Genomic DNA, 17,545 nt, shown 5'->3' with positions numbered 1-17,545 from the left:
TCTAAAGATGATCCTCATAAATTGTACAACACAGAGCATATAGCCAGTATTTGGTAAGAACTGTAAGTATAGTAAAATCTTACATACCAGAAGTCTCTATGTCCTTATGTGGACTCTTGGGGCTTCTTTCCTCTTGCTCTTTTCTTATACTCTCATTTTCACAATTTTTTCCCCAAAATATTGTGAATCACTATATTATAACCTGTGAGTGAGTGAAAGTCGCTCAGTCGTGTCCAACTCTTAGAGACCTCATGGGACTATATAGTCCATGGAATTCTCCAGGCCAGAATACTGGAGTGGGTAGCCTATCCCTTCTCCAGGGGATCTTCCCAACCCAGGGACTGAACTGGGGTTTCCTGTATTGTAGGCAGATTCTTTACCAACTGAGCTACCAGGGAAGCCCATTATAACCTAATGGGTTATATAAAAATACCTAAATATTTTTCCAAAATATTGTGAATCGCTATATTATAACCTGTAACTTACAAAATATAAAAATATAAAAACACCTAAAAAATAAATAAATAAAAATAAATAGGTCAGTCAGTGTGGTGCTGAGTCCGCGCGGCGGCAGGACCAGTCCAGGCGTCTCGTGGGGCTCTGGGGCCTCTCAGGCTCCGCGGTCCAGAGTGCACCATGGACAACAAGGAGTTAATCGAATACTTTAAGTCTCAGATAAAAGAAGATCCTGACATGGCCTCAGCAGAGGCTGCCATCAGGACTTTACTGGAGTACTTGAGAAGAGATACAGGGGAGACAATCCAGGGCCTGAGGGCGAATCTCACCAGTGCCATAGAAACCCTGTGTGGCATGGACTCTTCTATGGCCGTGTCGTCGGGCGGGGAGCTCTTCCTGCGTTTCATCAGCCTGACCTCCCTGGAATACTCTGATTACTCCAAATGTAAAAAGATCATGATTGAGCGGGGAGAGATTTTCCTCAGGAGAATATCACTGTCAAGAAATAAAATTGCAGATCTGTGCCATACTTTCATCAAAGATGGGGCGAGAATATTAACGCACGCCTACTCCAGAGTGGTCCTGAGAGTCTTGGAAGCTGCCGTGGCAGCCAAGAAGTGTTTCAGTGTGTACATTACGGAGTCACAGCCTGACTTATCAGGTAAGAAGATGGCCAAAGCCCTCTGCCACCTCAACGTCCCTGTCACTTGTGGTCCTTGATGCTGCAGTTGGCTACATCATAGAGAAAGTGGATCTTGTCATAGTTGGTGCTGAAGGAGTTGTTGAAAACGGAGGAATCATTAACAAGATTGGAACTAACCAGATGGCCGTGTGCGCCAAAGCACAGAACAAGCCATTTTATGTTGTTGCGGAAAGTTTCAAGTTTGTACGACTCTTCCCACTAAACCAGCAAGATGTCCCAGATAAGTTTAAGTACAAGGCAGATACTCTGAAGTCTGTACAGACTGGACAGGACCTCAGAGAGGAGCACCCGTGGGTCGACTACACCTCCCCTTCCTTAATCACGCTGCTGTTTACAGACCTGGGGGTGCTGACGCCCTCGGCCATCAGCGACGAACTCATCAAGCTCTACCTGTAAACACCGGGTCCTTTCCTGCTGGTGGACGTTGGATATGGGGAGTAGTCTCATGGCCCCTCAGTGAGCCAGGCCAAAACTGAATTGTTTTTTCTGAAGTTTTATGGACTAAGGACTTAAAATCCTAACTCTTGGGAAATTTTTTATTCATTTCAGTCCCATCTAAAATGCATTCATGGTTCCCCTAAATCCCAACCTAAAGTGTGCTCTTATGGTATTTGCAGACACTTCCATTCATGTCCAGTTTCCAGGAATATAAGATTATTGGCTGTTTGACTGATGGATGAAGATGTGCCCACTCTCCCTCACTTCGCCTTCCCCACATTCCAGACTGATTTGCCAAAAGCATCCATGAAAGACAAGCAGGCCCAAGAGGGCAGCGGTCCAAACTACAGCCAGGTGCCCATCCAGTAACCAGCAGCTGCCCAGGACGAGGCTCCACGCAGTATTGGATGAAAAAGGCAGGCAACGCTCACTGAATCAGGCTCCCAGCAGTGAATACGAGCTGAGGGCTGTCATCTCCACAAAAGAATCAAGGCAAAGAGAGTGGAAACTATTGCAAGAACCCAAGAACAGGTATTAATGGCCTCTTTGGCCAGAGTATCCTGCACGGCTCATCAGTTATGAAGATGCCTTCCAGAATATTTGCAAACTTAAAATTCTGTATTTGGGAAAAGATGTGACTTGAAACATATTTGGGTCCTGAACAGCTTTTTAAAATTGTTCTTGGGAACAAACTCAGCATCTTTTCAAATAAATTACATGAAAGATTAAAAAAAATAAATAAATAAATAGATATGATCCTCATTTTAGAAAGAACTATGATCTTTGCTGTTGCAATAGTTATTTATATTTGTTGCTATTTCATTCTTGAAATAAAGAAAAGCCCACATAAAGACAAACATTCAATTCCTACTTCTCTCAGAAATAAAATAATCCTGACTATCATTAAGCCTAAGCAATGCCAAGCCTGCCTGGGAGCGGCTGGTCAGAGTGCCTGAACCTGACCTGGAAGGAATAATTGTTCTCCCAAAGGCCAGCTGTACACATTGCCATTTCCTACATGGGTTCTGATGCTCAGGAATGCTGTGCTCTGGTGGTTCTTCATTGGCGTCCATTCTAATCGCTGCTTCATAGTGGGCCACAGGCTGTCAGTGTGAAGATGGGCTTCACCACAGCACAGAAGCACCATTTTACGATGCACATTTTTGCAGTCAGATGGAGGATTTGAGTCGCACAAGATACAGTAACTGCTAGAGGAAAGAGCAGTAAACCTAGAGAAATAAATCAAAAGAAAAGAGTTGTGGAGGAGTAAATTTAACCATATGCATTAGATTGGCAACATTTCTTAGTTTTTCTTGGTAGGATTCTCAGACTTTGTCTAGAGAAGACAGTGCTCCTGCCTTCCTCCAAAATTCATATTCTGCTATTGTCTGCAGGTCAGGGTGAAAGTTAGCTTTGAAAGAATCAGCTATAAATCTAATAAGTGGCAAAGAAACAGATGGTTTTTTTTTTTAATGGAAAACTGATTTCTTTTAGACAGACTGCAAAAATGTGCTGACCTTAAATCACAGTTACAGGGTAATACTCGAGATATGCAAGAAGATTATTGAATTTTAAGACTATTTTCAGGAATATAAATACATAGGTTTTTTCCTTTTTTCTTCAAAGCTCTAAACTGAATCATCACTAAATTAACACATCATTGAGAGGTTTAAGCAAACTGGAGCCTTATACCCTGGTTATGTAAGCATTAAAAAGTCAACCGCAGGGTCTCTTTGAGCTTTCTGTCTTTCTGGTAAGCATTTCAACACTGTTGTCTTATGTTGCATCTCCCTCTGCTGCCCACACCCTCAGTAGCAATGGCAGAGCTAGACAATTGGTGGATAGGGAGAGAAGTAGTGAGTCTAGTATGAGGAATCAGACTGGGAGGAAACTAGTGTTTTCCTCTTGGTAATCAGAGAATTTGATGTGCACATATCTTCATATATTTCTTATGGTTGCCATAGACACTGACCCGGGGCTGATATTCCCTTTTATCTTCAAACTCTCTCCCTAAGCACATGCAGACTATTTAACAATGACAATAGTAACCCTGTGTACTGAGCTCTGGCCAGGGAAAGTTGAATGGCATTGATTCAGAAGGTGAAGTGGTCTGAAAGATACAACGAGGAGTTTAAGCCCCATGTTTCTGGACTGTGGGAGAAATAGCAACCTCTTCCAGAGATTACCTGAAAAATAGACCTGGAGGAAATAGCAGAAGATGGAAATTAAGGCAAGAAAGTTGCTGAGAGTGTAAAAAAAGCTAATTGTGTACCAATTATGGTAACAGGAGACAAATGCTTAGACAAATAAGCTCCAAGTTTTCAGTGGTTAGTTTTCTCACATCCAGGTTAGCAGTCTAGTGCAGACATTCTGTGTTGGCTACAACTTTCCCTATGGAGTAGCTCAGAGACTTAAGCTCCTTCATCTTGTGACTCTACCAACCTCTACAGCTGCAGAATCTTTCCTATTTGAGCAGGAGTAAGAGAGCAGGGAAAGCACAGATTCTTTTTAAAAGCCCATCTGGGAGGTGCCATAAAACGCTTCCTCATTCCATCGTTAAGCACTAGTCAAGTGGCCACCTCTGGATGTAGGAAGGACTAGCGGAGGCCATTCCTACCAGCAGGGGCCTCCCAGTGACTTCTCTGCCCTAAAGTTGGGGAGCAGCTGTCCTCTTGTTTCTCCCACCACTGCTGCAGGAGCCCCTTCATCTCTTCTTACAAATATGGGTGCTTCTCACAATTCTGTTCCAGACCTTGTCTCTTCTCACTTTGCAGATTCTTCCCCAGTGATATCATCGTGCTCTGATTGATTTCCAACTACTTGCTGCTAACTCCCAGATCTTCATCTCCAGCTATTTACTCACAACTCAAAACCCTTCAGGACTCTCATAGCCTTGAGATTAACATGCATTGTAATTACAGTTATCTGTTTACCCTTTTGCCTGCAGCTCCCTGCTTTTCCTGAAGAACTAGAGCCATGGATCAAAAATGATTTCTGAGCATCTAAAGTCATCACTATAATCAATTTCATTTTATTACCAGGGTTTTTAAGGCTGTGGGTCATGACCCATTATTGGGACTAGAATTAATTGGGGAAGTTACAACTAGTTTTTCAAGACTGAAACATGGAATAGAATGGAACAGAAATAGCCAAAAGCTTCCCTCCTCTCCCCAAAATAATAGTAAGCATTGCTTTAAGACTTTTTGTTTTGGGACTTCCCTGGTTGTCCAGTGGTTAAGACTCCATGCTTCTAATACAGTGGGTATGGGTTCAATCTCTGGTCTGGGAACTAAGATTCTCACACGCTGTGTAGTGCAGCTAAAAAAAGAAAAAATTAATTAGGAAAAAACCTTTTGTTTCAGTGTTTGTGCATGGGGTCATAAAAAAATTTATTTATTTGTTTACCATAAGTCATTGACATAATTGAATACCTACTGGATTAGACCACTGTTTCTTCCAGAGCATCCCCAATCAAACTGTAAGAAGAAGGATCAGGAATTAAGTTATTTGAGTTCAGTCACAAGCTCCCATGCTTATTAGTTGTATTTTCTGGGACAATTTCTCTACTTCGAAATTTTCTTGTCTGTAAAATGAGTATAAAAACAGTACCTCCTCATGGACCTATTGTGAAGATTAAATGAATTAATATAGTTATTGCTGGACATGGGTGAGTACTTTCCACCTATTAACTATTCTTAAACAATGAAATATCTAAATACTCTATTAAGATACCAAATTGTGGAAGTAAACAAGGATATCTACATAGAGACGTATTATCTACAATGAGGAAATAGACAAACGTATTAAATTGTTTCACCTTTTTTATGAGGTGATGAGCATGGAAAATGAGAGTGTTGTTTGGAACCACAGGCTAAAGGGAACAAGCCACTCTGGCTGGAGATGACTGGCCAGATGTGATAGTGGCTTCTGGACAGGGACAAATGACAGTTTTAAGGCCTAAAGGGATCAGTATCTCTACACTTGATCCGTTCTCAGCACACGATGAGAAATTCTAGACTGTAAACCAAGATTCATATCTTTCCCAAGGTCAGTTACCGTTCTGGGTGGACCTGTAATCAAGGTTGGTGAAGGAGACTGGCAAGAGGGACTTACACCCCAAGGTGCTTTCTGTCATTTACTCAATGAGAAAAAGGAAGCCCATTACCCAAGTTGATGCCAGCCGCAGGAAGGGGCATCTCTGTGATGACAGAAAAGGCGATCTAAAGAACCTTGTCTCTGACAAAGTGGCCGAGGTGTTGAGTCAACCAGCAGCTGTCCTATTCTAGACTCTCTGTTAGGGGGATAATAAATGTTTTTACTGTTTAAGCCATTTTGAGTGATGATTTCAATTATACTCAGCCCAAGTTTCTAACTGATTCAGTGTCTTGTTCTATTTTATAGATTTTTCAACACTATAATTTATAGAATAATACTGTACCATGAAATGCAAAATATTACACACAACTTCAGCAATCAGTGTTACGGGCCACAGAACACTATCACCAAGTGTTAACATTTGGAGTTTCCAGTTCTTTTGAGATTTTCATTAACCCTTCCATGGCAAAAGTTGCTACTAATTAACAGACTGTTTAATTCATTGCACCTCATTTAGATTTTTCTGCTTTTTGGTGGACTTGATGCACTTTCAAAAGTCTGGATAATTTCAGAATTTAAACTGCTGGAAGCCACGTGCCACCCTTCTCTGTAATTGCTTCTTTGGGTGCCTGTGGTAAACTCTGTCATGGCAATTCCATATCTGCTGTAGAAAGACTTAAGTTCATAGAACTTAATGCCTGTGAGGACATAAGGACCTTTTGCCCTCTTGATGGCCCCTGACCATATTGTACTTCCTCTGACTATCTTGAAAGTGTCAAAAGCTTACAGCTACTGCAGATAGTAAAAGGAGTATCTTCCTAAGCTGTTCATTGCTGGAGCATCTTCCTAAGCTGTTCATTGCTCTCCCAACTCTTCTTCAGGCTGCTGTCTGACACCACCCTCTAAATGAACTGGCAGAAATGGAAGATGCATCCAAGGAGTGAGCAGCCTGGGAACTCCTGAGAACCCCCTTAATTGCCACATGTCAAAGCCTTTCACACGTGACAGAGGGTGGGAGATGGGTTTCAGCTCCTGCACCTGCCGCAGCAGGTGAGTGTGTACCAGAGGGGAAGAGTGGTTGGAACACTAGTGAAGCAGTTTTTGAAGCAGAGTTCACGCTGTCTCTACATTCGTAGGGATGTACTAATCCAAGATATTTGGATGACAAGTAGTAGCAAATACCCATATTCAGCCCTGCAATTCCTCTCCTTGTCTCAGCCACTCGAAGCAGCCCATCTGGAAACAGTCCACCAAAGCACGAGCAGACTCACTAGAACGACGAGCTCCTTCTTACAAATTCCTCCTACTGCATTTGTTGGTTTGCTTTTGTTTTTACTATTAGAAGGAGCTGAAGAGTTTTGGCTGCTGACCACTGGACCCTACTTACCCATTAATTACTAATCCATTATGCTCCACTCCTGACTCAGTGCTTTGAATTTAGCATCCACATAGTAACTTCTCTTGGAGAAGAGTGACCAGGACAGGATGGGTTCTGGGATTCCCTCAGGAGCACCTCTGAATTCCCATCACTTCAAGGTCCAGAGGGTCTGATCCCCTACCAGTCCCAAAGGCTAGTTTCAAATTCCTATGTGTGGGGGGGGAGGAGCCAAGATAGCGGAGGAGTAGGACGGGGAGAACACTTTCTCCCCCACAAATTCATCAAAAGAGCATTTAAACGTCGAGTAAATTCCACAAAACAACTTCTGAATGCCGGCAGAGGACATCAGGCACCCAGAAAAGCAACCCAACTCTTCGAAAGGAGGTAGGAAAAAATATAAAAGACAAAAAAAGAGACAAAAGAGGGAGGGACGGAGTTCCGTCCCGGGAAGGGAGTCTTAAAAAGAGAGAAGTTTCCAATCACCAGGAAACCTTCTCACTGCCGAATCTGTGCCAAGCTTTGGAAGCACAGAGGGCAACATAACATGGAGAAAAAAAATAAATAAACAATTAAAAATCGCAGATTGTGAGCCCTACTGTAACTCCCCCAGTGGAGAAGCAGCGCAGACGCCTGCACACGGCATTAGCAAGCGGGGGCTGGGCAGGGAAGCTGGGCGCGGGCTGTGTCCCTTAGAGTAAGAATCGGCGAATGTCCTGAGCGCTATCTGAGCGAAATAATTTGGGCTAGCAAACCAGACTGTGGGATATCTACCACGAGAAAAGCCAGCCCTAACCTAACATACCGCCAGGCCCGCGCACAGAACAAAGGACTGAATAGAGATAGCCGGCTGCAGACCTTCCCCCTCCGGTGACAGGCAGCCAGAGCCGGAAGGGGGCAATCGCAGCCCCAGAGAGACACTATCTATAAAACTGTAAGCAGGCTTCTTTGCTAACTAAAACTTCTTGGGGGTCTGGACGGTCAACATCTGCCTGAGAAGGTGCGCCGGTTTTACACCCAGATAAACGAGTGGCGGGGAGGCGATAAGTCGCAGCATTGGCGCTCACCAAACACCTCATCACCTGAGCTGCTTGGACCTGGGAAGAGCACAAAACGCAGGCCCAACCGAGTCTGCGCCTCTGAGGACTACCCGAGTGCCTGAACCTGAGCGGCTTGGACCTGGGAGCTCAGCCCAGGGCCGGCCTCTGATTGTTCCCAGCAGAACAACCTAGAGCCCGAGCAGTGTGGGCAGGGAGGCTACACGCGCCGTGAGCGGGGGCAGACCCAGTGTGGCTGAGGCACTGCGAGCGCATGCCAGTGTTATCTGTTTGCAGCATCCCTCCCTCCCTCCCCACAGCGCGGCTGAACAAGTGAGCCTAAATAAAATAAAAAAAAAATAGTGTCCTCAACCATCCCCTTTGTGTCAGGGCGGAAACCAGACACTGAAGAGACCAGCAAACAGAAGAAGCTATAACAGAGGGAAACGCCTTGGAAGCTACAGGCCATAGATTAAAACCCTGTGGTTACTACAGACTACATAGGAAGGGGCCTATAGATCTTGAGAAATATAAGTCGGACCAAGGAACTAGCCAAAAATGAACTGAACCCACAATACTCACAACAAAACCTGAGAAAGACCTAGATATATTTTTACTATTTTTAACATCAATCTTTCTTTCTTTTTTTAAATTTTAAGTCCTCTATTGTCCTTTAATTTTCACTTTTATAACTATTACTTTGCAAAAAAAAAAAAAAGACCCTATTTTTTTTTTCTTCTTCAGCAAACTTCATATATATATTTTATAATTTTTTGACCGTGTTTTTTTTTTTTTTTCTTTTTCTTCTTTTCTTTAACATTGTATTTTTGAAATTCCAAACTCTACTCTAGATTTTTAATTTTAGCCTTTTGGTATATGTTATCAATTTTGTACCTATAATTTTTTTCATAATTTCTGTGACTTTTTTTTTTTCCTCTGTTTCTTTCTCTTCTTCTTTTGTATAACATCATATATCTGCAATTCCAAACTCTACTCAAGATTTTTAATTTATGCTTTTTGGTATTTGATGTCAATTTTGTACCTGTATTTTCTTTATAATTTTTGAGACATTGTTTTTGTTGGTTTGTTTGTTTTCTCTCTTTATTTTTCTTCTTCTTTTTTTTTAACATTGTATTTGTGAAATTCCAAACTCTACTCTAGATTTTTAACTTTTGCTTTTTGGTTTTAGTTATCAATTTTGTACCTGTAGTTTCTTTATAATTTTCACAACCTTGTTTGTTTTTCTTTGTTTGTTTTTTCTCTCTTTCTTTTCCTTCTTCTTTTCTTTAACATCGTATTTTTGAAATTCCAAACTCTACTCTAGATTTTTAATTTTAGCCTTTTGGTATATGTTATCAATTTTGTACCTATAGGTTTTTTTTATAATTTCTGTGACTTTTTTTTCCTTTTATTTCCCTCTGTTTCTTTCTCTTCTTCTTTTATATAACATTGTATACCTGCAATTCCAAACTCTACTCAAGATTTTTAATTTATGCTTCTTGGTATTTGATATCAATTTTGTACCTGTATTTTCTTTATAATTTTTGAGACATTGTTTTTGTTGGTTTGTTTGTTTTCTCTCTTTATTTTTCTTCTTCTTTTTTTTTAACATTGTATTTGTGAAATTCCAAACTCTACTCTAGATTTTTAACTTTTGCTTTTTGGTATTAGTTATCAATTTTGTACCTGTAGTTTCTTTATAATTTTCGCGACCTTGTTTGTTTTTCTTTGTTCGTTTTTTCTCTCTTTCTTTTCCTTCTTCTTTTCATTAACATCACATTTTTGAAATTCCAAACACTACTCTAGATTTTTAATTTTTGCTTTTATGTATTTGTTACCAATTTTGTACCTTTAAGAACCCAATCTTCAGGACCCATTTTTCACTAGGGAACGAGATTACTGGCTTGACTGCTCTCTCTCCCTTTGGACTCTCCGTTTTCTCCACCAGGTCGCCTGTATCTCCTCCCTAACCCCTCTCTACTCTACCCAACTCTGTGAATTTCTGTGTGTTCCAGACGGTGGAGAACACTTAGGGAACTGATTACTGGCTGGATCTGTCTCCCTCCTTTTCATTACCCCCTTTTATCCTTCTGGCCACCTCTGTCTCCTGCCTCCTTCTTCTCTTCTCTGTATAACTCCGTGAACATCTCTTAGCGGTCCAGTTGTGGAGTGCACATAAGGAAGTGACTACTGGCTAGCCCACTCTCTCCACTATTGATTCCACCTCATCTCATTTGGGTCACCTCTAACTCCCTCCTCCCTCTTCTCTTCTCCATGTAACGCTGTGAACCTCTCTGAGTGACCCTCACAGTAGAGAAACTTTTCATCTTTAACGTAGATGTTTTATCAATGGTGCTGTATAGAAGGAGAAGTTTTGAAACTACTGTAAAAATAAGACCGATAACTGGAAGTAGGAGGCTTAAGTCCAAACCCTGACTCCAGGGAACTCCTGACTCCAAGGAACATTAATTGACAGGAGCTCATCAAACGCCTCCATACCAACACTGAAACAAAGCACCACACAAGGGCCAACAAGTTCCAGGGCAAGACATACCAAGCAAACTCTCCAGCAACAAAGGAACACAGCCCTGAGCTTCAAGATACAGGCTGCCCAAAGTCACCCCAAAACCATAGACATCTCATAACTCATTACTGGACATTTCATTACACTCCAGAGAGAAGAAATACAGCTCCATCCACCAGAACATCGACACAAGCTTCCCTAACCAGGAAACCTTGACAAGCCACCTGTACAAACCCACACACAGTGAGGAAATGCCACAATAAAGAGAACTCCACAAACTGCCAGAATACAGAAAGGACACCCCAACTCAGCAATTTAAACAAGATGAAGAGACAGAGGAATAGCCAGCAGATAAAGGAACAGGATAAATGCCCACCAAACCAAACAAAAGAGGAAGAGATAGGGAATCTACCTGATAAAGAATTCCGAATAATGATAGTGAAATTGATCCAAAATCTTGAAATTAAAATGGAATCACAGATAAATAGCCTGGAGGCAAGGATTGAGAAGATGCAAGAAAGGTTTAACAAGGACTTAGAAGAAATAAAAAAGAGTCAATATATAATGAATAATGCAATAAGTGAAATTAAAAACACTCTGGAGGCAACAAATAGTAGAATAACAGAGGCAGAAGATAGGATTAGTGAATTAGAAGATAGAATGGTAGAAATAAATGATTCAGAGAGGATAAAAGAAAAACGAATATAAAGAAATGAGGACAATCTCAGAGACCTCCAGGAAATGCTACAACATTCGAATCATAGGGGTCCCAGAAGAAGAAGACAAAAAGAAAGACCATGAGAAAATACTTGAGGAGATAATAGTTGAAAACTTTGCTAAAATGGGGAAGGAAATAATCACCCAAGTCCAAGAAACCCAGAGAGTCCCAAACAGGATAAACCCAAGGCAAAACACCCCAAGACACATATTAATCAAATTAACAAAGATCAAACACAAAGAACAAATTTAAAAGCAGCAAGGGAAAAACAACAAATAACACACAAGGGAATACCCATAAGGATAACAGCTGATCTTTCAATGGAAACTCTTCAAGCCAGGAGGGAATGGCAAGACATACTTAAAATGATGAAAGAAAATAACCTACAGCCCAGATTATTGTACCCAGCAAGGATCTCATTCAAGTATGAAGGAGAAATCAAAAGCTTTTCAGACAGGCAAAAGCTGAGAGAATTCTGAACCACCAAACCAGCTCTCCAACAAATACTAAAGGATATTCTCTAGACAGGAAACACAAAAACGGTGTATAAATTCAAACCCAAAACAATAAAGTAAATGGCAATGGGATCATACTTATCAGTAATTACCTTAAACGTAAATGGGTTGAATGACCCAACCAAAAGACAAAGATTGGCTGAATGGATACAAAAACAAGACCCCTACATATGTTGTCTACAAGAGACCCACCTCAAAACAGGGACACATACAGACTGAAAGTGAAGGGCTGGAAAAAGATTTTCCATGCAAATAGGGACCAAAAGAAAGCAGGAGTAGCAATACTCATATCAGATAAAATAGACTTTAAAGCAAAGACTGTGAAAAGAGACAAAGATGGTCACTACATAATGATCAAAGGATCAATCCAAGAAGAAGATATAACAATTATAAATATATATGCACCCAACACGGGAGCACCGCAGTATGTAAGACAAATGCTAACAAGTATGAAAGGAGAAATTAACAATAACACAATAATAGTGGGAGACTTTAATACCCCACTCACACCTATGGATAGATCAACTAAACAGAAAATTAACAAGGAAACACAAACTTTAAACGATACAATAGACCAGTTAGACCTAATTGATACCTATAGGACATTTCATCCCAAAACAATGAATTTCACCTTTTTCTCAAGCACACATGGAACCTTCTCAGGATAGATCACATCCTGGGCCATAAAGCTAGCCTTGGTAAATTCAAAAAAATAGAAATCATTCCAAGCATCTTTTCTGACCACAATGCAGTAAGATTAGATCTCAATTACAAGAGAAAAACTATTAAAAATTTCAACATATGGAGGCTGAACAACACGCTGCTGAATAACCAACAAATCACAGAAGAAATCAAAAAAGAAATCAAAATTTGCATAGAAACGAATGAAAATGAAAACACAACAACCCAAAACCTGTGGGACACGGTAAAAGCAGTCCTAAGGGGAAAGTTCATAGCAATACAGGCACACCTCAAGAAACAAGAAAAAAGTCAAATAAATGACCTAACTCTACACCTAAAGCAACTAGAAAAGGAAGAAATGAAGAACCCCAGGGTTAGTAGAAGGAAAGAAATCTTAAAACTTAGAGCAGAAATAAATGCAAAAGAAACAAAAGAGATCATAGCAAAAATCAACAAAATCAAAAGCTGGTTTTTTGAAAGGATAAATAAAATTGGCAAACCATTAGCCAGACTCATCAAGAAACAAAGGGAGAAAAATCAAATCAATAAAATTAGAACTGAAAATGGAGAGATCACAACAGACAACACAGAAATACAAAGGATCATAAGAGAGTACTATCAACAATTATATGCCAATAAAATGGACAACGTGGAAGAAATGGACAAATTCTTAGAAAAGTACAACTTTCCAAAACTCGATCAGGAAGAAATAGAAAATCTTAACAGACCCATCACAAGCATGGAAATTGAAACTGTAATCAAAAATCTTCCAGCAAACAAAAGCCCAGATCCAGACGGCTTCACAGCTGAATTCTACCAAAAATTTAGAGAAGAGATAACACCTATCCTGTTCAAACTCTTCCAGAAAATTGCAGAGGATGGTAAACTTCCAAACTCATTCTATGAGGCCACCATCACCCTAATACCAAAACCTGACAAAGATCCCACAAAAAAAAGAAAACTACAGGCCAATATCACTGATGAACATAGATGCAAAAATCCTTAACAAAATTCTAGCAATCAGAATCCAACAACACATTAAAAAGATCATACACCATGACCAAGTGGGCTTTATCCCAGGGATGCAAGGATTCTTCAATATCCGCAAATCAATCAATGTAATACACCACATTAACAAATTGAAAAATAAAAACCATATGATTATCTCAATAGATGCAGAGAAAGCCTTTGACAAAATTCAACATCCATTTATGATCAAAACTCTCCAGAAAGCAGGAATAGAAGGAACATACCTCAACATAATAAAAGCTATATATGACAAACCCACAGCAAACATTATCCTCAATGGTGAAAAATTGAAAGCATTTCCTCTAAAGTCAGGAACAAGACAAGAGTGCCCACTTTCACCATTACTATTCAACATAGTTTTGGAAGTTTTGGCCACAGCAATCAGAGCAGAAAAAGAAATAAAAGGAATCCAAATTGGAAAAGAAGAAGTAAAGCTCTCACTGTTTGCAGATGACATGATCCTCTACATAGAAAACCCTAAAGACTCCACCAGAAAATTACTAGAACTAATCAATGACTATAGTAAAGTTGCAGGATATAAAATCAACACACAGAAATCCCTTGCATTCCTATACACTAATAATGAGAAAACAGAAAGAGAAATTAAGGAAACAATTCCATTCACCATTGCAACAGAAAGAATAAAATACTTAGGAATATATCTACCTAAAGAAACTAAAGACCTATATATAGAAAACTATAAAACACTGGTGAAAGAAATCAAAGAGGACACTAACAGATGGACAAATATACCATGTTCATGGACTGGAAGAATCAATATAGTGAAAATGAGCATACTACCCAAAGCAATCTATAGATTCAATGCAATCCCTATCAAGCTACCAACAGCATTCTTCACAGAGCTAGAACAAATAATTTCACAATTTGTATGGAAATACAAAAAACCTCGAATCGCCAAAGCGATCTTGAGAAAGAAGAAGGGAACTGGAGGAATCAACCTACCTGACTTCAGGCTCTACTACAAAGCCACAGTTATCAAGACAGTATTGTACTGGCACAAAGACAGAAATATAGATCAATGGAACAAAATAGAAAGCCCAGAGATAAATCCACGCACATATGGACACCTTATCTTTGACAAAGGAGGCAAGAATATACAATGGATTAAAGACAATCTCTTTAACAAGTGGTGCTGGGGAATCTGGTCAACCACTTGTAAAAGAATGAACCCAGAACACTTTCTAACACCATACACAAAAATAAACTCAAAATGGATTAAAGATCTCAATGTAAGACCAGAAACTATAAAACTCCTAGAGGAGAACATAGGCAAAACACTCTCTGACATACATCACAGCAGGATCCTCTATGACCCACCTCCCAGAATATTGGAAATAAAAGCAAAAATAAACAAATGGGACCTAATTAACCTTAAAAGCTTCTGCACATCAAAGGAAACTATTAGCAAGGTGAAAAGACAGCCTTCAGAATGGGAGAAGATAATAGCAAATGAAGCAACTGACAAACAACTAATCTCAAAAATATACAAGCAACTCCTACAGCTCAACTCCAGAAAAATAAATGACCCAATCAAAAATGGGCCAAAGAACTAAATAGACATTTCTCCAAAGAAGACATACAGATGGCTCACAAACACATGAAAAGATGCTCAACATCACTCATTATCAGAGAAATGCAAATCAAACCCACTATGAGGTACCATTTCACACCAGTCAGAATGGCTGTGATCCAAAAGTCTACAGGTAATAAATGCTGGAGAGGGTGCAGAGAAAAGGGAACCCTCTTTCACTGTTGGTGGGAATGCAAACTAGTACAGCCACTATGGAGAACAGTGGGGAGATTCCTTAAAAAACTGGAAATAGAACTGCCATACGACCCAGCAACCCCACTCCTGGGCATACACACTGAGGAAACCAGAATTGAAAGAGACACGTGTACCCTAATGTTCATTGCAGCACTGTTTACAACAGCCAGGACATGGAAGCAACCTAGATGTCCATCAGCAGATGAATGGATAAGAAAGCTGTGGTACATATACACAATGGAGTATTACTCAGCCATTAAAAAGAATACATTTGAATCAGTTCTAATGAGGTGGATGAAACTGGAGCCTATTATACAGAGTGAAGTAAGCCAGAAAGAAAAACACCAATACAGTATACTAACGCATATATATGGAATTTAGAAAGATGGTAACAATAACCCTGTGTATGAGACAGCAAAAGAGACACTGATCTATAGAACAGTCTTATGGACTCTGTGGGAGAGGGAGAGGGTGGGAAGATTTGGGAGAATGGCATTGAAACATGTAAAATATCATGTATGAAACAAGTTGCCAGTCCAGGTTCAATGCACGATACTGGATGCTTGGGGCTGGTGCACTGGGACGACCCAGAGGGATGGAATGGGGAGGGAGGAGGAAGGAGGGTTCAGGATGGGGAACACATGTATACCTGTGGCGGATTCATTTTGATATTTGGCAAAACTAATACAATTATGTAAAGTTTAAAAATAAAATAAAATTAAAAAAAAACAAAACAAACAAAAAAACCAAATTCCTATGTGTGATGCTTCTTGCAGGAAAAACTGTTATTTATGTTATAGCAAACCAGTGGCTTTTGGCACAGTTAATAATAGTTTCAGTCCCTACATGAAGCCATCATTATATTTGAGTTTGCTGCCTTCATTTTAGGAAACTTAATGGGATTACTTATGCAAAGACAAAGCTTAAAACCATCCATTGTTTTCAGACTAGTTTGAGGTCACCTAAAATCTGTGATAGATGCTAAACACAGGACTTAAGGATTGCAGAAAATAATAAACACTGTAGAATTAGTCAGATCCTTCCCTCAAAACAGAACAAAAAAAAAAAAAGAGAGAGAGAGAGAGAGTTTTCATTAGAAGGAAAAAGGAAATCTAGGTTGGGGCTGTCTTATGGGATGATTTAATATGGAAGAACCAATTACCAGCAGTGCTTTTTTAGGCCACAGCATTCGTGGCTATTTGTATGGAGCAAATCATCTGTAGAGAGTTAAAGGAAATAGACTGCATGCACAATTGGGAGTAAGCTGTCCCAGGTATTCATTGTTGTTCAGTCACTAAATCATGTTCAGCTCTTTGCAACCCCATGGACTGCAGCACACTGGGCTTACCTGTCCTTCACTATCTCCCAGAGTTTGCTCAAACTCATGTCCATTGTGTCAATGATGCCATCCAACCATCTCATCTTATCTCCCCCTTCTCCTCCTGCCCTCAATCTTTCCCAGCATCAGGGAAAAGCATCATTTCCAGTGAGTCGGCTCTTTGCATCAGGTGGCCAAAGTATTGGAGCTTCAGTATCAGTCCTTCCAATGAATATTCAGGGTTGATTTCCTTTAGGATTAACTGGTTTGATCTCCTTCCAGTCCAAGGGACTCTCGAGAGTCTTCTCCAGCACCACAGTTGAAAAGCATCAATTCTTTGGCACTTAATCTTTATGCTCCAACTCTCATATCATTATATGACTACTGGAAAAACCATAGCTTTAGACTAAACAGACCTTTATTGGCAAAGTAATATGCTTTTTAATATGCTGTCTGGGTTGGTCATAGCTTTCTTTCCAAGGAGCAAGCATGTTTTAGTTGCATGGCTGCAGTCACTGTCCGCAGTGATTTTGGAGCCCAAGAAAATAAAATCTGTCACTGCTTCCACATTTTCCCCTTCTATTTGCCATGAAGTGATAGGACTGGATGCCATGATGATCTTCATTTTTTGAAGGTTGAGTTTTAAGCCAGCTTTTCCACTCTCTTCTTTGAATCTCATCAAGAGGCTCTTTGGTTCCTCTTCACTTTCTGCCATTAGAATGGCATATCTGATGTTGTTTATATTTCTGCTGGAAATCTTGATTCCAGCTCTTAAGTCATCTAGTCTGGCATTTCGCATTATGTACTCTGCATATAAGTTAAATAAGCAGGGAGACAATATAAAGCCTTGACAAACTCCTTTCTCAATTT

The 17,545-nt window shown here is 40.1% G+C and overlaps 1 protein-coding gene across 1 annotated transcript; it reads left to right on the top strand.

Moving 5' to 3' along the window:
* Nucleotides 1–544: 544 nt before the first annotated feature.
* On the top strand, nt 545–2,244 carry LOC102401135 (translation initiation factor eIF-2B subunit alpha-like). The gene is given in 2 exon segments (XM_044924415.2): nt 545–1,164; nt 1,166–2,244. Coding segments are annotated over 2 exon segments (918 nt in total). The 5' UTR covers nt 545–636; the 3' UTR covers nt 1,556–2,244.
* The last annotated feature ends 15,301 nt before the right edge of the window (nt 2,245–17,545 follow it).

This window comes from Bubalus bubalis, chromosome 10 (genome assembly GCF_019923935.1).
Source record: "Bubalus bubalis isolate 160015118507 breed Murrah chromosome 10, NDDB_SH_1, whole genome shotgun sequence".
NCBI lineage: Eukaryota > Metazoa > Chordata > Mammalia > Artiodactyla > Bovidae > Bubalus > Bubalus bubalis.
This window is presented reverse-complemented; position numbering and strand designations above follow the sequence as displayed.